We start from the raw sequence: 23,690 nt of genomic DNA on the forward strand, positions 1-23,690 counted from the left end.
AATGAAACAGAATAAAGTTATTTCTGTTTAACTAGTGTGAAAATCTGTAGTTTAAAAAACACTTGTATTGCTTTATATTGCATTACAAAAGTTTTCACTAGCTAAGATATGTAATATAAATTAAGTCAAATTATTCTCAGGCAGAAAAAAACAACAGAAAGAACAACAAAATCCACTTATTCTTAGTGCCACACTCACATGGTGTTTTTTAAAGGAGATAAAAAGATAGCTGTATTCTGCTTATGCTGCATAATAGCCGACTCTAACAGGGAGAGGGAACATCTTTTCACACACATGCCTAAGTTTGCCTGTCATATGTGCTCACAGCAGTCAAATAAAGGAATTCTTCACTTTGTGAAGCCAAGATTAAATTCTAAATTGCATCATCTGAGAACTAATTTTATGATCATTATCTCCAGCTTTCATTCAGCCAGGATTTAAAAAAAAGTTTTTCAAGAAAAAAATGCTACAGTATCTGATATGATGATACAATTTCAATACTAGAAAGTATCTGTCTCTTCTATTATTACCTTTTGTTGTTTTCTTGTCTTCTTGGTTTAGCTGGGAGGCCTCCCTTAAACTTTCAATTTACTGTGGATATCACCTCCTAGAAATATTCAGAAGCCAGGAAAGTTTATGGTCTTCAGATTGCTGAGTTAGGTACCTGATACCTCTAGTAGTATGATATCTAAAAAGTCACATTAAAATATGATCCAATGTTGAGGATTTGTTGGAGATTGAGGAGTTTTTGCAGGACAATGGCCATATTCAGCTGGTGCACAATCCAGCCTGGTTGGGATAATGGACACGTTCACAAACAATAATGGACATAATCAGAAAATGGGGTTGGTATATCCTTGAAAAAGGTACAAGAAGAAGAGTCAAATGGACTCAGCAAGTTTGTCAGTGAGCTTGGGAAAGTAAGGAAAAAGACAGTTCATGGGTGGGACAGAAAATTACAGCCAGACACGTGAAAAATCAGATGATCCAATCATAATCCTATCTTAGACGCATGAACAGCTAGGGTTAACCAATCACATAATAGCCAGAGACTCATGGACAGTAGAGAATTATTATAAATATAGCCTTTTTAGGGATAATAATTTTGGCTTCACTGGATCATATTGGCTGTGGTGTGATGTCCCTGAACCTCTGCATCCCGCACTTTTCCCCCACAATCCATCAGTTTAACTAAAATTAAACTGGGAAAAAACAACAAAACCCAGGGGTATTATTTTATATTCTTTCTGTCATTTATGTTACAAGGCATGCAGGGTGAAACAAACTCAAAAGTCTGTCTATGCCTAGCAAAATATATGAGGTTTTATGTTTCCAATGCAAAGAGGAGGCACAACTCAAAGTCTTAAAGCAGATGAAAGGCAAGATTATAGCTCACTCAGAAAGGTCACTTACTGCCAGTCCTATGAAGAAAACTCCAAATTCAGAGTAACACAGAGCTTGGGGGATGATGCACTCTGGAAAAACACACCTGCACCGAAGGCAGAGTGAGGATAAAAGGAGCAGGTTCCTCTCTATCTCACCCCAACATGACAGGATTATTCGGGAGGGAGTGCAACACAGAGAGGAAAATGCAGGCTACAGGGCTCCATGTTGTGACTGCAGAGACATGAATGTTTTTAGAAAGAAAAAAAGAATCTGCTTCTCTGAAGCCAGAGATTTATGGCCATAGAAAAAGACACTTGAAAGATTCCTTCATAAGATATTAGTGGATAATTTAAGGCAGTGGATAAATAACGAGAGAAATCTTCCCTATAAAGAGACATCTGAAAAAAGGTCAGCGAGTGGCTTTTGAAATCAGTTTTGTGCAGGAGGTATTTCCTTAAAAACAGCATGGTTTTCTTTTTATCTTCAATAGAACATGAAAAGTCACAACTATATTAAGAATGTATTTAATATTGATCTAATAATCTAAGTATCTCTCACAATTAAATCATATAGTAATAAATAAAGCTGTTCTAGAGTTCTGCTAGCACTTTGCTTTCCACTGTGTGGAAAGACAAGTATCTGTCATCTATGCCTATCTATCATTCACAAACTTCTCACCCTCCCTTCCTTGCATTTAGAACCTCCATGTGAAAAATGCGTATTTTATGATTGGCTTTTCGCAAATATTGAAATGAATATTATATGTGTTGTGTTAGAAAGTAACGCTGTATTAATTCTCTTCAGTAGTGTGTTAAATATAGTTTTAGGTTATAAAAATTGTTAAAATAGAAACTATGCTATGTAGGATACTTTTTTTTAAAAGAAAGGATTTGCAGCGAGATAGCAGCCACAGGACACCTAAATCTTTCAGAGAAAAAGAATTTATTGCTCCCTTATCAGAAGAAACTAACTTCTTCCCGCCTCAAAGGCGCTGTTAGGATTAGGAGGAAGAAGTTGAGGATGACCAGGCCGAATCTTGTGTTTGAATGGCATTTATGCATCATTCATGAAGTGTATGAATATGCAACAGGCTGTTGTTTTTAAGGATTAATCCTTTGTTAACGGGGTTCCTTTTTCGGGCTTGTGCTGCCCAGAAAAAGGTACCCGGACGTCCGTAACTCTTTGTCATTATTGTCTCATATTGTCTTAATTCAAATTGTCTAAATTATTATTACTCTAATTGTATTACTATTTTTATAGCTATTTTATTACTATTAAATATTTAAAAATTTTAAAAAACAAGTGATTGGTGTTTTTCACATCCAGAAAACAGAGATCGCTAGAACACTGCCTCTTTGAGAGGAATTACCAAGCAAACAAGCCTGAGGATGCAAAAGGAAGAAAATAGAGGATTCACTGCCAATGTTATGTCTTGTCAAACATCCTTCCTTAGCCATACAAAGGAGCGGGAGAAAGGAAGATGTACCGGGGGCACGCAGTGAAGGGGCGGGCGTCAGCGGAGAAGGGGCTCTGGCCTGGGAGATGCCCGGGGAACCGAAAAGGAGGCAGGGGAGGAGTTTCAGGCTGGGAGCGCGGCTCGTCCCTACCCCGACAGCAGGAGTCTGTCCTCGCCGGCAGAGCCTGTCGGCGGCGCCCCTGGCCCGGCTCTCCCGGTGCGCGGCGGCGGCGAAGGTGCCGCCCGCTCCTCCCGGAGCGCGGAGCGCCAGCGGATGAGGCTGCTGTGGTCCCGCCAGGGAACGCAGAGCCACCGCCACCTCCCCATCCTGCGGCCATCCCGACGGGAAGGGGCCACGGGCGGGCAGCCGGGGAAGGGCACGGGTCGGCTCCTGACGGGGAAAGGCTTCAGCCCCTGCTGTACCTTGGTCGTGGGTAGTGAAGGGAACTGGGAGCCGCGGGTTAGAATAACCAGTGGCAGTGAGTGCCAGTGAAAATGAGAAGTTGGAATTTCACATTTAACATCCCAAACTGCCAGTTACATCACTTCCGGTTACTTGTAAAACAGCTGCTTATGGTGACTAGGAAGATAAACGTTCTGGTGTTTGTGAAGGGCTCCTGGCGTTCAGAATGAGCACTGTGTCTGTAGGGATTGTATTCTAGGGTTTTTTAATGCTTTGGGGTTTCTTGCCTACTGAGTACTGTCCAGGTCATGTGAAGACATTGAATATTAAAAAAAAAAAAAAAAAAAAAAAGAAAAAAAGCAACAAACCATCAACCAAACAACTCCAAAACTAAGCAGAATGGATACACAAACGAGACAAAATTTGTGTTGGTCAGCTCTGCCAGTACTGATGATTAAAACAGAAATATTAATGGAATTGTGTTGAGATAGCACTCTGTGCAAATGACAGTGACATATGAGGGATGAACTCTACCAAGCAAAATACTGAAAATTTCTAAATGACTGCTGAATACTGCTTTTAGAGATCTCTGTCAGTTGTATTTTAGTATTTTATGATTAACTTTTTATACCTACTGTAAGCTACTTCTACTTTCAGAATAAAGTAGTTGGATGGCAGCAGGGTTTTCTGTGCTTCAGTATCATTTTGTAGAACAGCACTTCAAAATGTGCTTGTGCCAATAAATATTTTAATGATTTCTACTATTTTTGTTTCTAAGCTCCAGCAGACAAGGCACATCATGCACTAAATGATTATTTAAGGCAATGAAATCAGGTTTTGTAACATCTAAGTCCCCAAGTTTGGAAGAAAAGTTAAAAGAAAGTAATGTCACCTCTTACTAGCTTAGCAAAAATTATTTCCATTTACATTTTAGCAAATAATTGTGCATCTAAAATTGAAGAAAAATGCTTTTTGTGCCTCTGCACAACAAAGACACTACAATTCAGCTATGACAAAACACTACTGGAAATTCCTGTCATAATCTTAATCAATACTACTGTAAATTACAGTCAACAGTTGTGACTAGAAACACAAAACACAACCTCCCAGTCAAAGTCACAGGAATGAGAATGAGATTTATTAACTTCCAGAAAAACATCTGGTTTGCAAAGCAGAAATTGCTCCTTTACATAAAAGGATTATTGGTAAATTAGGATGATCCTTTTAGCTGTATACATTCCTCATGTTCCACAGGAGCTTTAATAAATTATCCCCAGAAACTGGCTGCATCCAAGCTTGACTTAATGTTGTGCATATTTTCTCGACGTTGTTTGGTGTAAATATTTGCCTCCCCTTTTTGCAGACGTTGCTTCAGAGCAGATTTCTGCTGCTTGGTCAGCTGACGCTTTATCTTCTGTTTCACCAGCTCCTACAAACAAACACACAATTTGTCAGCAAAACTTCTTAAAATCATTTAGCAGTATGACATGATATGATGTCAGAATTTTTTCAGGACCAGCATGAACATTCATGATTCATGATGTTCACCTTGACTGTTGAAATGAGCAGAGTTCTTTCCTTGTAAGAAAGTCATAACACAGTTCAGCTGACTAAAAAAAGAGATTCTCTGCTATGGACAAGGTATGCATGGAGTGCTGTCTGTGTGCTCTGATAGTCTTCATTATAAAAAATAGCATTTTAAATATTTTTATAATTCTGAAGTTAATCTTCAAGTGTATTCCCTACTGAGATGCTAAAGGACCCACACCTCTCAGTGTAGAACACAGACCTTACACAAAAATGTAAAAGCTGATTATACTGCAGAACACTTCATGCCCAGCAGTAATTGTTTGGTTTGTGCTTGTGTTTTTAGCACACTGGTTATTCTGATGTTTAGATTACAAAAATACGACTGATTCTAACACAAAACAACAATTCCGTAAAACAAGTGTGGCTAAGAGAGAAGGGGATATGTGATTTATAATTCCTCCTTCAGGTTTTCTCATTCCAACAAACTGGAGTATGTCTATGAAATCTCATTTGTTACTAGCACCCGTGGCTCATTCTGAGCTCTGCTCTCCATTGTGATGGCAATATCTGCCCACAACAAAAACAAAGCCATGATTTTGCAGACTGTGGCTTGGTCCCAGCTCAAGTTGCTACACTGATGCCAAGTGCACACTTGTGTATTTTTTTTGGACAAAAAAGAGAAATTAAATTATTTTCATCTATTTCATCATAGTGGAGTCATATCTTGCTGGAAACCTGCTAGAATAAATTCTGCAAGGCAGATCCTATTATGACATGTAATGTAATGTAAGTTCAACAAATTTTATTGCTGAACTGCAGCACTTGGTGTAAAGACTCCTCAGTCTTTCCACCATCACATCCTACATGTGTTCCAAAATTCCTGATACCAAGTAGACGTATCACCTACTGCCTGCTCTGGGGTTGAAGAAAAGCACATTAAATTCTGCTGAAAATGTCCTGATTTATGTAATTCAGAAGGTCAAATTCAAATTGCCAGAGATCTCTGTTGAAGGTGAGTTCACAGAAATTTTTCAGAAAAGAATGTGAAGAAATCTTTAAGAAGAGAGGTGAGAAAGGCAAAATTAAATCTAGACTCAAGTATCCACATTCAAAATAAAAAATATTAATTGTGGCTAGCAACAGAAATGGACAAACTGATGCTGTTTGTGCATTAACATATAATAATATAAATTAGTTATTGGGTAAATGAGAGTTGTTAGTGTTGATATGGCGCTTCAGTGAGAGACCAAAAAGCAAAATATGAAGGAGAGTGCTGGAAAGCACTCCTTGTAAGCAGTTACAGCAGTATCAGTCCTATTTTTCTGTGGGAATGGAGATACATACTGGAGAGGTAGATGGTAACTGTGTTTAAAGATGATTCATGCCAGAAAAGAATTTCAGAAACAGGGTCTAACAGCTATGTGCAATTTAAGGTGGTCTGAGGGTAAACTAGATGACAACATAACAAAAGAATATTTACCGGAGGAATGGTTGAACAGCTCCCAACACTTCTGACCGATGTGACGCTCTTAGTCCTTGTTCTGTGCCCAGCAATGGGAACAATACACTCTTCACTACTGAAACACATAAATCAATGTATTATCCCACAAGCAAGATAAACACACCTTTGCTTTTACAAGCACCCTGTTTGAGTCTTCCCTTTCTGGGCTACAACTTGAAAACTTGCAACAAAACACGCAAGTTTTAAACATTAGATGTTTAAACAACCAGTTTTTAAACATTAACAGTGGTTGTTCAAGACAGGCACTTTGTGAAAGAATTTGTAGCACAACAGCCATGTAAGTATCGAGCACAAGAGAAACCGCAGGGCACTAAAGCACTTCAGATCCTGCACAAAGTTTTGACAGTGTTTAACTGAAAAGCAAAAGCAAATTAGCAGAAGTATGATCTCTGCATCCACATACATGGTGGGCTGGCAAACTCAGGAAATATAATTTCACACACAAAGGGTTAGTCTGAAGGCAAGCAGTGATTTTTAAGTATGTCAGAAGAGGAACTGAAAGCCAGAACAACATACAGTACAATATATTTGAATTGAACACTCCAAGCAGCTTGTTCTTGATAACTTCAGCTGAGTAAGCGGCAGAACATTTGCCTTTGACACAAAGTATTTGAATTATAAACTTACTCAGGGAAGCACTATTTAGAAGCACTATTTTAACATCAAGAACTCCTTCATTATCAATATTAGCTGAAATGAAGCAAAAGGGGAAAAAAATCTACCACAGAAAATAGGTTGGTCTTTGAAGTGCAAAACCTGTTTTCTCATTAGATAAATACAACACAGGTGGACAACCACACCACCAATAGGAAGGGTATATTTTCAAAATAGATATATATTCAAAATAAATATATTTTCAAAATAAATTTAGTCTTTAGTCTTCAGTTTAAACAAGGGCAGCTGAAGAGCAGTCCTTCTTGAGCTACTTGACACATTTACATTTTTGGGGCCAAGGAAAGGGCCAGACTTCTAGACAGTAAATGCGAATCTTTACCTGTAATGACTGAATTCCTCACTTAAAGCTGATGAGCTGACCAGCTCAGGGCACTCCTCTTCATTCTCCTTACCCTCACAGCACCCTCCTTGACCTGTCTGACCTTCCAGTTCAGCAGCATTTTCAGTTAGTCTTTTGCCCTTATAAGAAGTAAATGCAGAACTCTCTGCATCTTCACTGGACTTCCAAGGCACAGCTGGCCCTTCATCTTCTTCCAAGGCTGAACTCAACTCTGCCATATTTAGTCCTTGTGTATTTTCCCTGCTCTTAGCTGTATCAGCCTCTTCCTCACTGCTGCTTGCAGCGCTGTCAGAGGCTCTGCTTTCAGAGAAATCACCCACTTCACATGTGAAGTCTTCACTGTTCTGTTCATTTTTGCTGAAGAAGTTGAGCTCTTTCTCAGCATCCTCTGGAAGTTCTAACACCTCTGTTTTGTCATCCTCATCAGAACCTGTGGGGTAAAGCAGTTCACCATCTTCCTGCATCTCCTTCACATAGCCACTGGCAGCAATCTCTTTATCAAGAGAACACTCTCTCCTGTGGAAAAGGTGTGTTTTCTTTTAATATGCTGAATTTAATAAGCCAAGTTACCAATATACTATATTTTGGGTTTAAAATGCTAACCAAGCTAGACTAAAATTACCCACTGTTAACAAAAAAGATACACTGTTGAAACACACAAAATACATAATGGTGCTGAGCTTTAGGTGAAATACTAATTTAGAATGTAATCCAAGAGAAGAAAACTCCTCTAGAAGATGATTCCATCTCCATAACCTGCATTTATAGTTGTTTGGGTTTTTTTTCAGGAAACTGTTCTACTTCAGCAGGAATAACATTTTGGTTTAAGTTCAAATCATGCTTAAGAAAACAGAATCTGACCAACAAAGGCTGATTAAAGCGTGGAACTCCTTAGGAAAAGTGCTCAGAATGAAATAAAACAGCTTACATTGTAACAGTTTCAGTCTCTTTACACAGTTTCAATGTAAGTTTCGGTCTTAAAATGAGTGAGAGTAAGTTTACTTTTCAGAAGGAGCAAAAGACTCTAGGAAGAAAACTTTAAATGTAATAATCCCAAGGAGGCAGCCACTCTATTTACAAGCATTTAAAAATAATTTTGAAACAGAAACCCAAAATAATCTTCAATATATTTGAACTGTTAAACTGTTAATTAAAATCAAACAGGCTGATTCTGCATCACTGTTAAAATTTCCTGGACATTCACCATTTGGATCAAGCTTTCAGGTTGACCTCTCTTCCTTGGTTGCAGGAAGACAAAGAAGGCAGCACAGGACTCTAAAGCACATTTGAAAACCACTTAGAGCCACTTTGAAGAAAACACAATAGAAATGAGAAAAATGTAACTTAAAATTATATAGTTGGGCCTATTTTTTTTAATTCTCCCACAGGCATCTCTCAGTTTTCACAGAATACCAACACTAGTGCCATAAATAGAACTCAAATTCATCTGGTCATTTCTACCTGATGTCTTTGAAGGTTGGGAAGAGCTCACTCTCATAGTTGAAGCGTTTCTTGAAGAACTCCTTAATACAGTTAACATCTCTGTTAAAATACCTGTAAAAAATACAGAATTGTACAAACAAAAAATCAGTGAAGTCTATTGCAATAAGAAGCATTTACACTACATGGTTTTATTTGAAAATTATTTTTTTATTAGCGATCTCAAGCCAAAAGGCTAGGAAGGGAAACTTGACACAGCTCATTTCTGAGTGTCACTTAACCAAACAATATTATCTCTGAGAAGCAATTAATCACATATTTATTCTGCAGAGACATTTCTACTCATTCTTTGTTTGGAACATTACTTGTGCTGCATCACAACAGGGGCAGAAAAAGATTCAGAAGAAGACTTATGGAAATGAGTCATGGTTGACTGTTTGCTTTCATCTGCATTTGTCAGATTCACATGGAAAATGCCTTTGGATCTAAACCTACCATTCAGCATTTGCATGTGATGTTGACATCATCTGAGGGAAATCAATCAAAGTGGCATGGTCATTATTGTCCAAGATGAGATTAAACTCATTGAAATCGCCATGGATCAGACCATGATTGGCAAGTTTTACAATCAGGTCCATTAATTCACAGTATACAGCAGCAGGATCTTCCATTTGGCGCACCTGGCACCTGGAAAGTTAAGTAAAATTAAATAATCTCAGCCTTGAAAGATTTAATTTAAAAATACAGATAAAGTATACGAAATACATTTGACAGAATGCCAGAGTAATTCAAATTAAAAGGGCCCTCAGGTCTCTGGTCCAGCATCCCCCTGAAAACTGGATTAAATCTGAGACCAGACCAAGACTGCTCAGGCCTCTGTCTAGCTGGGATAGAAAACTTCTGGGAATGGAGAGAGACAGTGAAACCTTCCTAAGCAACTTGTGCCACTGCCTCTCTGTCCTCAAGAGGAGAAAATACCTCCTTATATCCAGGCTAAACCTAACTTGAACTCACTCACTGTCTCCCATTGAGCACTGCTGTCATAATGCATTATGTAAATAATCGACCAGTATGTTTCTCCTGTTGTATGTAATCTTATAGTGTCAGCAGGAGCTAAATCTTCTTATGCTGAAATTCAAATGGCCTGTGGCGTTTTCTTCTACAAAATCACATTAGGAGAAGAAGAAAAACTAAACTTCTACTGCAGACTGCCCCAAAAACTTGAAGTGCTCTGTTTACACAATGGATGTGGAATTATTTAACAAATGAGGGTGGGAAGTCTTTTCCACATTATTCTTCAACTGTTTTACTTCGGAATTAATTCCCTTTTAATTAAATTTAAGATCTTGAATCCTATACAAGTCAATGGACAGGTTCGTAACTTGAAACTTTAAATCTCTGGATTAGACCTGGGTTATTGTATGAAAGAGACAGAGCTTTTACATTCAAAACCAAACCAACCCTTCACCTACAAACCCCAATAATATTTAATGTTTCTAGAGATTGAAAAGCTCAAGCAAAACAATCTTTTTCAAAGGTGCAAAACCAAATTATACATGGTAGTCTGTTATGAACAGTGTAGAACTGAGTTACAAACTCACCTGTATTAACAGAGCAAAGATCACAAAGTGGAGCTCAGAACATGAGGAATACTAATACTCTATATACAAAATAACATACAGAATGTGCAATTTCTGTGTAGAAAACAAGGAAAAACCCTAACCCTGTTACTTTTCCAAGTTTGTCAGGGTCTCTGTAACATAGAGAATGCAAGCGTTCACTACTTACAAAGGATATCCATCAACAAGTTCCATAACAACTGCATGCCTGTTGTAGTCGATGGGTTTTGGAACAGGAAATTCTCTGTCGTGCAAAGCCTGGAAAGAGACAACACATTGAAAAATTAAAATTAAATAGTTAAGGAAACGTTACACATATTGACAAACCCACACCTAAGGTAAGCAGTACATATCACTGTGATAGCAGCATATATTGCCCAAATCACATGCCTAGGAAGGAAAACAGCTTCACAGCCATTGGAACTCTCACTGCAAAGACAATAAAACTCAGAAGTTTAGACACCAAGTGCATTGCCTACAGTTTATTTATCACGCATCTGGAAGAAAATCACAATGAACTGGAGAAATGACAGAACCTTACCTCGTACATTAGCCTGTGGAATCAGTAATAGAAATAGGAATGGGGTGTTTGGCATTAGAAAACAATTCCTGTTGTTTTCCATTAGAAAACAACACTAAGCTGCAATACACTCCTGCCCGATTAGCCAATCTATACTCAGTTGCTCTAAACACAAGTATGTGTTTGTTTGTGTATGTGAACACGAGTTCATTCCCAAACAGCAATAATCAGCTTTACACCACACGTAAGATTAACCAAAGATAGGTCATAACATTTTGAAGCTCTCCTGTTTGCATTTCCTAGCACAAATTTAGTCATTCACTGGATCTACTCAACTTTTTAATGGGTTCATTCTGGTTTTACTCATTCTGTTGTTACCAGTGAATTTTTCTAGAGAGTACTAAGTTAAAGCAACATAAATACAGTTTTTGCTACCTAAGTGTTACCGCTTTTCAGCAGTCAATTAAACCTCCCCCAATCCTCTGCTCAGGGAACCTGACCCCCTCAATAACATTCCTACAGGTTCTGACCACATTAGGCTTTACCAGCTGGACCACCTGGACAGAGGTTCTAAATGATGATGTTAGTTCTTTCTCTCTCTGTGGAGGCCACTGAGACAATTAATCATGGTTCTTTATTTACAAGAACATGAAATAATTTCATAATAATATTACTCTTGAAAAACACAAAAGGAGAAACGAAAACTAGGTTTTTATTAGTAATTAGTTTTCAGCTATCATCTTTCATCACTATACAATATTTGTGGTTTTTTGAAGCAGGTAAAAAACCACAGAATTCAAGATTAGCAGTATAATGAAATCTTTTCTCATATCACAGAACTAAGTATGCCTTTTTACATCAAAACACCAGTTTTGATCTGAAAGATTTCCATCAACAGCAGAGCAACCATGAAAGTTTGGTAAAATAAAACAAAGGTTAATTTTAAGAAATGACAACTGCTTCCTAGCTTATGCAATAAATTTTGAAGGAAAAACTGCAGACCTGGTGATATACAGATGTGATTTCAATGGCAAAGCTTAATTTTGGCACTGGGAAGTATACAAAGTACTTTGCATTGAAACTTTCTGAAATGTATACTTCAAGTCCATAAGGGGAGAGAAAAAATGAAGCATAAATCCTAGCATTACTGTGAACACAAAGTGATCAAAAGACAGCCTGAGAAGCATCTTCCAGCCTGTCCCACCATCGCTGGCTCTGTGTGAGTGGCCACCTACCTTCATGTAGGCAAACTCCTTCATTGCTGCTATCCGGGACAAGTACAGCCAGGACATTTTGTGCCTGTGCTTGTGGTAGTCACGTTTGTTTTTCAGGTTGCGAAAGGAGGTTCTCCCCAGCCTGTGCAATTTCAGTGCAAACTGTTGCTCCTCTTCATTGGCAACAATATAAATATCTAGAAAATATGTAACAGCACAGATCTAAGAAATTAATCATATCTAACAAGCAGATGAAAAAGTGCAGTGGAAGTTTGTTCCTCACCCTTTCTGACCCACAAGTATTAGCAAAGGCAGCTAATTACACAGTGTGTAGCAGAAGTTTGAACATGAAGAAATTACTGTTAAAGAGTTCATGGTACTCCAGCAGAAGAAATGCTGATGGGATCTGAAGTATCTTTCAGTGCCCTGGTGTTCTTAACCCCATCCCGGAAGAGCTTCTCCTTCCTGATCAACGGACAAACAACCGAAGGGACCAGACTCCTAATTTTGTGTTAATAAATAACCCAAACTTAATTTCTAGTATTTATCCCAAATAATCCCCGTCTCCAATTACAAAAGTCACATTCTGTGTCAAACTACATGAACATAGCAGGAACCAAGATAGCGTTCCCATAATTTTGAGCCTATTTTACTTTACTACCTTATCTTTAAGTGGGATGAAAAAGCTGAAATTATAATTTTGTTAAATGGTTTGAAACTCTTCACAAAGCACAACACAAGCAGCACCTGCCTGCAAAGTACCTTTTTAAATAATGAACTAAGAAACAAACAAACTGGACAAAATGTAATTACACTGTTGTAAAAAAATACTCAAATGTGGCCAGAAGCCTCAAGAGCACTTGAACGTGCAATGTTCAAATATATCTTGGTGTTTGACAGATTAACTGATCTGCCTATCCAGAGGAAAACTCCCCTAGTTTCTAGCAAAATATTTGCAGTATTACAGATGTGTTTGCTTTAAAAAATTATTTAAAATGTTATTTTAGTTTACCTGATTCTTTTCCAACACCCATCTGGTTCCCCACAGAACTGATGACTTGTCGGAATGAGAGAGTTTTCAGAGCCAGGTAATCATATCCTGCATTAGTTAACCGATAACCCTGGACAGCTAGGTAAAAATAAAATACATTTCAATCCTTGTTATGCATACATCACTTTTAAAATAAATCTCAACTTAGTGCTGTTTCTTGCAGTACATAGCACCCAGGTAATATTTCACCCCTTGGCTTTTACCAGCCCCATTTGACTGAATGGGGAAGATGTTTAAATTAAATTGGAGCAACCCTCAATCCTCGGAAGAACTGGGACAAAAAGGAGAACACAGACATCCCCACTGTGTTCACAGGGCCAGATCCACCTAAAAGGCTGAAAGGAATGGGGAAAGGCCTGCACAACTTTGTCATATGGCAGATAATTAATACTGCTTTAGCAGCCGTTCCTGAGGCAGTGAAATGTCCAAGGATTATGCAGTCTGTTTCAGAATTCTGAAGATATCACTCACTTGGATTGACTCCGACATACACTTGAACACTGCTTCAAGTGATGATTCTTTTTACCTTATTCTGAGCAAAAAAAAAAAGTTAACTGTTCATCTTTTTTCTGTCTCTCACTTCTAAAGATACAAGCAGACACAGCATCTCGTGCTGCACAAACCCGCATTTTCAGGCTGAGTCCAAGAGAAGGCAAAGCAAACTGGGCACTCCTACATCCAAACCCGTTGGGCAGGTGCCACTGTGAGGGACTGGGGACAGGAAAAGAAAGGGAGTCCAACACAAAATTCAAACTCACTCTTAGTTCGTTCGTAAGCCAGAAGTTTGTGCTTCGCCAGCTCTCTCAAAATTTTATTACAGCCACCGTGTTTAAGGCTGGCAATGGAAGCAATTAAGCTAGCAGGAACTATTTCATGATTCTTCATGCCCATTTCCACCTAAAAGTGTAATTAAAAGCAGATTTGTCAGCACTGTGTTGAAGTACAATTAAGTACAGATCTGGCTGAAGAGCAAGATCCCTTTTCAAATAGGCAATTCTTAAAGACTACAGATTTTAAGACTTAACCTTCTAAGTTTTAAGCCTTAACAAACCTTTCCACTTGCTTCACTGCTCGTTGGTAGCCTGTGTACAACTCACCCACAGAAGCTCTTCAGTGCCAGCCACAACACGAGCGATTAATTAGATTTCAGTCCCAGTCAGGGGGAGCAGAGAGCAGAGACGCTGGGGATTCTGACTCACCCTGATGGGTCTGCGACCAGCCGGGCATCCCCAGGGACTGCCCTGGTATCCCCAAAGAACCCCCAAGCATCCCCAAGAACTCCCTGTGCCACCCGATTCCCCCCAGCCAGGCGGCCGAAGGAGATACCGGCCCGAACCGGACCCTCCCCAGAACAGGCCAGCACGGAGCTCCAGCGGAGGCAGCGGCACCACATGCGGGGCCCTCCCGCCGCGGGCTGTGACACCGCCCAGCCCGGCCCGGCCCGGCCCGGCCCGCTCACCGCGGTCAGCACCCTGAAGTGCTCCCGGGACAGGTACCGCAGCATCACCACGTTCAGCTTCCCCATGGCCGCAGCGGCGGAGGCGCAGAGACGGAAAAAAAGGGAAAGAAGGAAAAAGATCAGGAAAAGGATGAGGAGAAAAATACGGCGGACGAGGAGCAGGGGCACAGGGCGCGCATGCGCAGCAGCGCCTGGCTAGGTCCTGGCAGCTGCGTGCGCTGCCGAGCTCCGCAGGGTCCCGCCGCGCTCCGCACGGCACCGAGCAGGGAACCCGAACCGAAACGCAGAAAAACTCTGCTTTGAGATCGGCGGGACCCCCTTCCATGCCTCTCTGCCGCAGGGGAGTTTTTTGGGACGCCCGTGCAGCTGCCAGGACCTGTTCCCGTGTGGAGTGCTGCCCGCTTGTCACGTGACGCTCTGGGACTGTGCGGAATGTCGGGGAACAGCGGGGTGGGTCTGGCTGGGAAACAGCTCTCTTCTCCGGAAGATAACCGGGTGTCGTCATCCTCTTCAAACACAAATCCAGATGATTTGGCAAGTTAATGCAGAGAAAAACTCTTTGGTCTTCATTTACACTTCATGGTGAATATTTCACTAGAAGAAAATGAAGAACGTTCACGTTCCGTCACCTATACCTCTGTATAAACAAGTTCTGAATGTCAAAATGTAAACATTTGTTGCAGTTTCCTTCACGTTAACATACTAGAACCTCATCTGGCATATTTCTTGCTCTCCTTTTTTTTTTTTTTCCTTCTTTTTCACCACTGTCTGTTGTAGGTACAAAAATAAAAAGGATCATTTTCATTTCTCTCAGCCAGCCATCTGTGTTCAGCTGTCTGATCAGGTATCTTGAAAAAAGAAAAAAAACCCAAACAAAAACAATCCAAAGAGCAGAAGACAACCCCATCAGGCACACATATTGTGAACAAAGATTTTTACTTTCATATTTACTGTGATCTCTGACTCTTAAATCCCTTACAGACTATATGTTTGCTCATTAAATTTCCATCCTTTATTGTGGTCTGTAAAGTTTAGAGACTCTATAATTGTTACAGATTAAAGGCAAAGTTAATTTTATCTGTCTATCTTTGTTTTCATCTACCTGCTAATGCCATGGTCAGTACTCTCAGATGAGACCATTTAATGGACACACAACAGGAAACAGGCTGAACTGCATCCTCTAAAGGACTTTGATTTTGGCCCAAATCCTCAATCAGCTAACACAAAACAAGCATTCCCCTTTTCTAGGCACATCTAGCAAAATGAAGACCATTTGTTTCTACTCTTTACTGGTTTTTGGGCTTTTTTTAAAAACCCTTGGCTTTTCTACCTTGCTCTCATTCTGGACTGAAAAGATCCCGTCAGTGATTCTGGAGCAGATTTTGCTACCTGGTTAGCAGGGGAAGAAAGAAGAGAAACTTCCAGCTTCAGGAGACAGGGAAATGAAGATGTGAGGCTTGGTGTTCTTGTCCAGCTTTCCATTAGGAATTTATGACCTTTGTCTATATTTTCCTTTATAATGTGACTACCTAAAGAAACAGTTAGTAAATTCTGTGTTCCTGATATTTCACTATTCCATTTGACAACAGAAGTAAAAAGAGCCCCAAAGAACCCACAATTGTGCAGATATAAATTATTCTGCAGGGATCTGTCTTTTTCTAAGAGTGAAATCTCCAGGAAGAGGAAATGCAATCATTAGAGTCAGACTTACTGACAGGACTCTAGAAATAGAAAGTGCTATGCGAAATACTTACCTTTTTCAGCTTCAGAATTTCATGAAGATTTGTTTTGCTTTCTGTGACTGTACTTTTGGAAAAATTACAATATGAACTGTTCTTTCATGTACAGGAATTTCTGTATGAACTTTTGGGAAAAAACCAAAATAGCAGACAGCTAAAAGCATACAGCTGATCTCCAGAGACAAGAATTAAATGCTTGCTTTTTCCTTTAAACAGAAACTATCTGGGTGCTAAAGGAGAATGTATCCCTGATTCGCAACTCAGGGATGTAAAGCTGTAAAGTCTGGTGGCATGTTCTACAAATTCATGGATTACTTAGACAACACTGTACTGCAATTATGCAGTGCTCTCATGTTTTCAAGTGAAAGTAAATATAAGGAAAAGCAGAAGTAAAACTCAACTGAATTGTGTATGATAAAACCCACAAAGTTTCATATTCTGGAAAGAAATCATAAATTTTGACCATGTTGAGTGTTTCATTCCATGAGAGCTCTTGTTGACATACAGTAAGATATGAAACAGGTCAATTGAACTAATTTTCATATTTTGTTTTTTCCTTTTGAGAAAGGGAAATGGAAAGATCACAGCATCCTGAAGGCTAGCATAGACTAATCCTCACACCAGTCCCGTTGGCAACTCATTCAATTGTTTTCACAGCCAGATCTGGCCCAACCAGGAAGACTACAAAGAAATCCAGCCAGGCAGACAGCTCAGCTACAGTGCCATTCATAAGTCCTGGAAAAAGCATTCCCGAGTTTGGCATCTGTGCTCCAGTGCTTGCCAAGCACATCCGCAGAGTGGCCATACAAACGCTGGCTTTCACATCAGCAAAACAGAAGGAAAGCAGAAGATCTCTCTGAGCTACAGTATGAGCAGTGGGAAGCACACTGCCATGGTCCTGAGAATCAGAAAGGTAAAAGCTGGGAAACTCATGTGTTGGGATAAGGACAGTTTAATAAGGGAAGCAAAGGCTGCACACACAAGCAAAGTAAAATAAGGAATTAATACCCTGCTTCCCATGGCTGGCTGGTGTTCAGCACCTCCAGCAGAGCAGGGTCTCATTGCACATCACAGTGACTTGGAAGGACAAATGTCATCACTCCACATGTCCCCTGCTTCCTTCTTCTCCTATTTTTTTATGCCCTGACCCTGATGCCATATGGTCTGGAATATCCCTTGGGTCAGTTTGGGTCACCTGTCCTGGCTGTGTCCCCTCCCATGTACCCCCTATCCCCTCACCTGTGTGGCAGTGAGAATAACAGGAAAGGCCTTGGCTTTGTGCAAGCCCTGCTCAGCAATAGCAAAAACATCTCTGAATTATGAGACCTGAGTTCAGCATAGGTCAAAAATACAACCCCATAACAGCCCCTGCAAACAAAATTAACTTTACCGCAGCCAAAACCAATACAGAGCTGCAGAGTAGAAATTGATGGCCCCCTTGTTGATCCCCACTGGATCCTGTCAGTGCCCAGCAGCAGGGAAAGGGCCAGGGGTAGCTGGCAGAGCCCATGCTGCACCAGTGACTCGCAAGAACTGGTCTGCAGGGAAAAAAGAGCAGAACAGGAACAGCCAAACCTGAGCACAGCTCATTGAACCTTTATTACTGAAATTCACAGATCTAACCCCAACCAGACGGCGCTGCTGCTGCCCTGCACCAGCCAGGCACAGGGATGCTGCGGGGGGAAGACTCACTGCTGCCAGATGATTTTCAGGTTCGGGGGCAGCTCTGCGGCTGCAAGTTCATAGATCTTGGTGCTGTCCCTCACGGGGGAGCGATAGAAACCCAGCACATCCCCGGCGCGGCGCATGCGGTGCAGCTGCGAGTTGGGCACGGCGTGTCCCAGCTCCGCCGCCAGCCGAGCCAGCAGGCGGTGCTTCAGCCGGTTCTCCTGCAGGGGAGCCTGCTGCCAGTCCTCGGGAACAGAGGGCCCGAAAACTTTCCTGACGTGCGATTCCAGGCAGCTCTGCAGGTCCTCGGGCGGGATGTAGCTCCGGCGGCGGGGCGGGGGCTGGATCAGGCTGGGCTCGCTTCTCTCCTCCTTGTCAGGAACCGCTCCGTCTGCTTCCACTTCTCTTTCCTCCTTCCTGCTGGCACCAGAACACATTTTCAGCATCTGGCTACTCAAGACAGAGTCAGAGCATTTTTGTATTCGTGGTGTTTTAAACCCTCAATCCAAACACTCAACACATCCCGTGGACTCATCAGGTCTGTTAGCCAGAAGTGCAGTCTTTCCACAAGTGCTGCTCCCCACACAGGCTGTCCCTGCAGAGCAATCACCCACCCACCTTCTTTCACTTCTCTGAGCGAAAACAGCATTTTAACAAGATTCGTTACTTGTTTTCTGTTACATCTCCGTTTTCTAATTTGCTGTGAATAAAAAGCAAATCAGAAAATAAGTACTACTACAGAAGAAAATCAATGTCCTTATAAAAAAAAAAAAATTACTAGTTTTTAAGTAAATAAATTCGCCTTCTCATATGCCCCAATCTAGTCAACAACCCATGCGGGGTTTCACGCAAAATGTTACAGAGGAACTGTTTTTCACTCCCGCGAAATCCCTCTGTTCCCACTCCTAACAAAAGCAGTAACAGCGCTAAAGGCTCAAACCCTGCATCACTGCATCCCCACCAGCAGTGCACCTCGGTGGGCCCTGCTTGCCCATAAAACCCGTGGAGTCTCTTTCCCTAAGGACATTCCAAAGCCATGGACAAACCCTGAGGGCCTTGCTCAAGGTGTGCCGGGCTAAATGACCTCCGGAGAGCCACGGCGCGGTACAGGCCAAGCATGCGGAGAAGGCCAGAAGCCACCCCCACCCCGTGCCCTGCGGGTACCTGTGGCCGCCCCACAGAGCCCTGAGCCCCGCGGGGCTGAGCCCCGGCTGCCGCCGCGCCGCCACCCACAGCGCCCGCACCGCCGCCATGTCGGGGGCGCGCTGGGCGCCTTCCGCGGCCACCGCGAGTGACGCATTTTTGCCGCGCCCCGCAGAGCCTCATGGGAAATGTAGTCCGTCCCCTCAAGCCAGCCCCCTCGCTGGGAAACTGAACGTATGGAAATTTCCTTAGGAAAAGGTGTCTTTTGATGTTTGGTCTTCGTGTGCTTTCAGGCCTAATCGTCAAGTAGGGAGATTTAATCAAGCAGGCAACAAGCTGTTAAGTGATGCCCGGGTATTGAAAATTTGCAGAACCACAGAATATGCGGAATTGTAAGGGACCCATCAGGACCATTGAGTCCCACTCCTGACCCTGCACAGCACCATTCCCAAAAGTGCCCATGTGCCCGAGGATATCGCCCAAATGCTTCTTGAACTCTGTCAAGAGCCGGTGCCATTTCAGTGACTTCCTAAGTGTTACACTGCTTTTCCTCACTGGAAAATCCAGCATGGAAATGTATTTTCCAGATGGTACATGGTAAGTCAAAATGTGATGCTACAGTATCAGGTTTGATGAAGGAGCATGTTCTGATGTCCTGTAACACAATGTACATGTGAATATCATGGTTGTCAGACCAAATGCCCACACTGAGGTGTATAATTGCAAGCCAGATTTTCTCCCCAAAATTCCTCATACCCCCCGATATTGCAATGACATGCAAACTTCTCTGTAGTGATGCCCAAAAAATAGGCTGGAAATAAAAGCACATAGAGCGGTGTCTATAGAGCAGGTATTTGTTTATTGCAGTGCTGGAGGAGAGGGGGATTTCTCCTCCTACCTCACCCCCCTTTGTCCAGTGCTGTGGTATATTTATACAGTAACTATTGCTTCGTGTTACTGTGTCACTAAAACATCATCATATAAATGCCCGAACTCATTGACACGGTGTGATCTCACGGTTCTAAATTATGCTTGCGCCTCCCCAGTTCGGGGGTCATCGGTGGTCCTTGATGAAGGCTTCCAAAGTCTTCTTTCCATCTGAACTTTTAAGCTTTGTCTCTGGAGCATGCACAGTTACTCTTTTCCTTGGTCTGTCTGGTCTTAAGCGGCCTAAATTGTTTGTTTTGCGGCTAATTGGCTTTGCACTTGCCAATTTTTCATTAGTACTGTACTTATCTATCTCTGAAACTATCCACGTGGTAGGATTTTTTTTTTGTCTATTCAGCATTAAACAACTAATTAACCATATACTAGCCATTACATTGTATAAAAAGTTATTTGTATCAGGTTATATAGATACAAAAGTTATGACTCAGGTTACATAGGTATAAAAAGCTGTGGTTTGGGTTATATAGGTATCAGGTTATACAGATATATAAAAAGTTATGATTTAGGTTATATTGATAGCAGGTTATATAGATACGTCAGGTTATATTACTGTCTTATAACTGAAGCTAAATAAGCACCTCATAACTTTGATCTAAGTTTTATAGTTTAAGTTGCTTAGCAAAATTTTTAGTCAAAAATACTGATGGTGTGTCAGCATTGCAGTTTATACGAATCCACGCTACTTTCACAAATTCTAGGCCTATAGGTTTGATTATTTGCTTTAATTTCTTTCTCCCCATCCTGCAGGCCAGTACTCCTGGAGGGAAGTATAGCACAGGGACTGCTGGACAAGCGTCATACCCTCAGGAACATCACCCTCTGCAGCCTTGGACATTGGCATGTTTTTACCAGAGAGACCCAGTGTTTGCCTGGAGAATGATGTCATTTCTCCATTTGTTTGGCTGCTGCAGTGACCCTTTGGCCTTTACAAGGACAGGTGAGACCCTGATTTCTCTCTCCACAACACTGTCTTCCTCCTTGAATCTCTCTTGTGCAGCTGCATGCCAAGGTCAGCGCTTGTAGGAAACCTTCGGAGCCTGCCAGGCTGCCAGTCAGCAAAGAAACTTCTGAAGGAGCTGACAGTGCAGTCCAGTCAAAGGCTTTGTGCTTCTGTTCCTCTGTTTTCCTCCATGCTGCCCTTCCTGATCCGTGGGGTTTTTTTTCTGAAGGAAGCTATGGCACATGACATGGACATAAAGCCTTCCCTGCTTTACAGTGTTTGCTTTACATTCCATTTCTCCCATCCTAGCAGAGAGACAAACCCCATGGTGTATTAGAGTTTCTCCACCACAACAGAAGCACCACAACAATCTAATATAGATTAAAAATAATTTTCATTAAATATCTTGAGAACCAGAAGGTGCCATAATGGTGGTCTTCTTCCTCAAAGTCAGAGTTTTAATTCTGTTGTTCCTGCTTTGGCTAGAAGCTGATATAGGAAGGAAGTTCTTGGAAGTGTTTTAGTCTCAGTGTCATCTGTGATATGGCCTCACAGGCTATTAGAAAAAATCTGTGGGAGTCTTCTTGAAAAAAAGCAGTATCAGACATTTAGATACACTTTAAATAATCCCCTGCAGCCCACCTTGCATTCTTAACTCTTCAGAAGTATAGAAATGTATTTCCAGATGGATAATTGCTGGTGTGTGCCTTTCCAGGCCTTCTAACCCTTCAATCCAGCACTCCAAGCACAGGATTACAGGTTCTCACAGAGATTTGGAGGACACAGGGAAAAAAAGGTAAATGGATATGATATTTTTCACTTAATTTAGGAATGGGAGCCTTTTCAAGTCAGAAAATGGAATGAAGAATTATGGTAGATGATGTCACAGTTGGTATGCAGACCCATCACATTGACCATACTGTGCAGAAATAACAGTGACATTAAAATTACAGTGGGAAAGAGTACATACTTCCATCACAAATAATCATACTGTGGTGGTACTTGTGCTTCTAAAAAAATATCTTATAGTGGTTTTGCGTGTCCTTAAATAATTAAAGGAATAAACTTGCATCACGAGGGGAATGCAGTGCACTTATTAAATTTAACTAAACAACTAACACAACATTTTGTTTTTAAAAAAGCAAAAATGTAAACACTTGGCTTCTATAAAGGGAGATTATAATAATTGTTTATTGCCTGTTTATCTGAGCAGTACACGACCCACCCAAAAAGCACAATTAGGTGCTGCATGATAATATTTGCATTAAGTTTGCAAAATACAAACCACAGCAGATGTCTGAACTGGACCAGCTTTCTGAAAGGACCATTTGTAGGTGTGGTTTCTGTCCAGGAACACTGGACACCAAGGCAGAAATTCAAAGAGAAAGTAGGCACAGCTGCCCAGAGGCTTAGAAACAGAACATAAAAATGTAACTCTTCATCAGGATTTAAAAATCACTGTCATTCCTAGCTTTCTAGCCACCAACATGGCATTTCTAGCTTGCCATGAAGAACAAAGCCAAAGGGACACTGATGTTGCTGACCCTTAGCCTGTAGCTACGTGGATAAACCGGCTGATGGGGTGGATTTTCCCAAAGCTGTCAAGACAGATAATCAGTGGAAATGAAGTTACTCCAGAATGGAGACATGAAGTGAAGAAGCACAGACCATGGAGTACCTAATTCTCCATGCATTTTTGGCAGGATTGTGTTTTACTGAAGCCACATGTTGGGCCCTGCCATTTGCTGAATTCGGATATGATGTCTGTAAAGCTGGTGTGGAAAAAAAAAAACCAAATAAAACTCTGACTTTGGGAGAGGAACTGCCAATGCCTTTGTAACTACAATTCTCTTTCTCAGAAAATTACCTTTTTTTATTTTGTGAAATATGTACCCTCTCCATACAAAGTAAGCCAAGGTTAAATTCCAGCACTTAGAGCCTGATTTTACCTCAGGTCCTTGTTAAAATGCCTTGATTTTGATTGGAGAAGGGCCTGAGAGACCTGGTCTAATAAGACCTGCTTTGAGTGGAGTTGGATCAAAATTAAAACATCTGTGCCAATGCATGAACATGGGAGTATCTTTCTTTGTCAAATATGGTAAGGAAAGATGGATCTGCCAATCAGGAAAACAAACAGTGGGACACAGAAAGAAGATACTATTAATAGAGTCTTTATAGAAAGCTTGTTTATTTTGTGGAAAGTTTGCTTGTAAATAAATTTAGTTTAAAAAAAACCCCAAAAAGCAAAAACCAACCAACCAAAAAACCACCAAAACCGAAAAGAAAAAAACAAAACAAAACAAAACAAAACACCCAACCCCAAAAAACCCACCCCATCAAATAATTCAGCCTGTATCCAGAGAAATTCCTGCTGAAATACCCAATCTGGTGATTCACAGCTCCTCACCACTAGAAGGAAGGCTTTTCTCTCTTCAAATGCAGTGCCCTCTCAGTAAGACATTGATGCCTACTGGAGTTAGAAACTCCTCTTGGCCTTCTAATCTAGTAGAGACCTGTCAGTTTATGTCCTGTGTTCTGCCTGCATCTTTGGAAACAAATGTAGTTTTTGTTTAAGTTGATAACTACCCCTGAACTGTCTTGAACAATAAAGCCTCGGGTCCTGCTGATGGCCCATCA

General features: G+C 41.1%; 3 protein-coding genes across 5 annotated transcripts in view; all 3 read right to left on the reverse strand.

Moving 5' to 3' along the window:
- The window catches only part of GRIN3A (glutamate ionotropic receptor NMDA type subunit 3A), a 384,347-nt gene that overhangs the window by 148,668 nt on the left and 211,989 nt on the right, over positions 1-23,690 (reverse strand). The window lies entirely within an intron of this gene.
- On the reverse strand, positions 4,362-14,824 carry RIOK2 (RIO kinase 2). 2 transcript variants are annotated; one of them, XM_030237306.2, is made up of 10 exons: positions 14,616-14,824; positions 13,915-14,053; positions 13,118-13,234; positions 12,127-12,302; positions 10,541-10,629; positions 9,248-9,439; positions 8,774-8,866; positions 7,292-7,828; positions 6,256-6,349; positions 4,362-4,674 (listed from the first exon to the last, which is right to left on the reverse strand). In XM_030237306.2, exons 1-10 carry the CDS (start codon positions 14,679-14,681, stop codon positions 4,513-4,515), a joined length of 1,665 nt encoding a protein of 554 aa, XP_030093166.1. In that variant the 5' UTR covers positions 14,682-14,824; the 3' UTR covers positions 4,362-4,512. The 2 variants fall into 2 exon arrangements, with proteins under 2 accessions (XP_030093166.1, XP_009094014.3); XM_009095766.4 differs by having other exon boundaries at positions 6,256-6,352.
- Positions 17,931-19,308, reverse strand: LOC115485102 (39S ribosomal protein L50, mitochondrial-like). 2 transcript variants are annotated; one of them, XM_050987087.1, is made up of 2 exons: positions 19,187-19,308; positions 17,931-18,442 (listed from the first exon to the last, which is right to left on the reverse strand). In XM_050987087.1, the coding sequence occupies exons 1-2, from the start codon at positions 19,273-19,275 to the stop codon at positions 18,043-18,045; spliced, it is 489 nt and encodes a 162-aa protein (XP_050843044.1). In that variant the 5' UTR covers positions 19,276-19,308; the 3' UTR covers positions 17,931-18,042. The 2 variants fall into 2 exon arrangements, with proteins under 2 accessions (XP_050843044.1, XP_050843045.1); XM_050987088.1 differs by having other exon boundaries at positions 17,931-18,439; positions 19,187-19,300.

This window comes from Serinus canaria, chromosome Z, assembly GCF_022539315.1.
Source record: "Serinus canaria isolate serCan28SL12 chromosome Z, serCan2020, whole genome shotgun sequence".
In the NCBI taxonomy this organism is placed as follows: Eukaryota; Metazoa; Chordata; class Aves; order Passeriformes; family Fringillidae; genus Serinus; species Serinus canaria.

Excerpts from the sequence above, each read along its gene's own strand:
- RIOK2 (XM_009095766.4), bottom strand. The coding sequence starts at position 14,681 with ATGGGGAAGCTGAACGTGGTGATGCTGCGGTACCTGTCCCGGGAGCAC. Across the intron at positions 13,235-13,914 it reads GGCTTACGAACGAACTAAGA|CTGTCCAGGGTTATCGGTTA; the intron begins GTGAGTTTGAAT and ends ATTTTTACCTAG. Across the intron at positions 6,353-7,291 it reads GAGGAATTCAGTCATTACAG|TAGTGAAGAGTGTATTGTTC; the intron begins GTAAAGATTCGC and ends TATGTGTTTCAG.
- LOC115485102 (XM_050987087.1), bottom strand. The coding sequence starts at position 19,275 with ATGGCGGCGGTGCGGGCGCTGTGGGTGGCGGCGCGGCGGCAGCCGGGG. Across the intron at positions 18,443-19,186 it reads GCTCTGTGGGGCGGCCACAG|CAGGAAGGAGGAAAGAGAAG; the intron begins GTACCCGCAGGG and ends TTCTGGTGCCAG.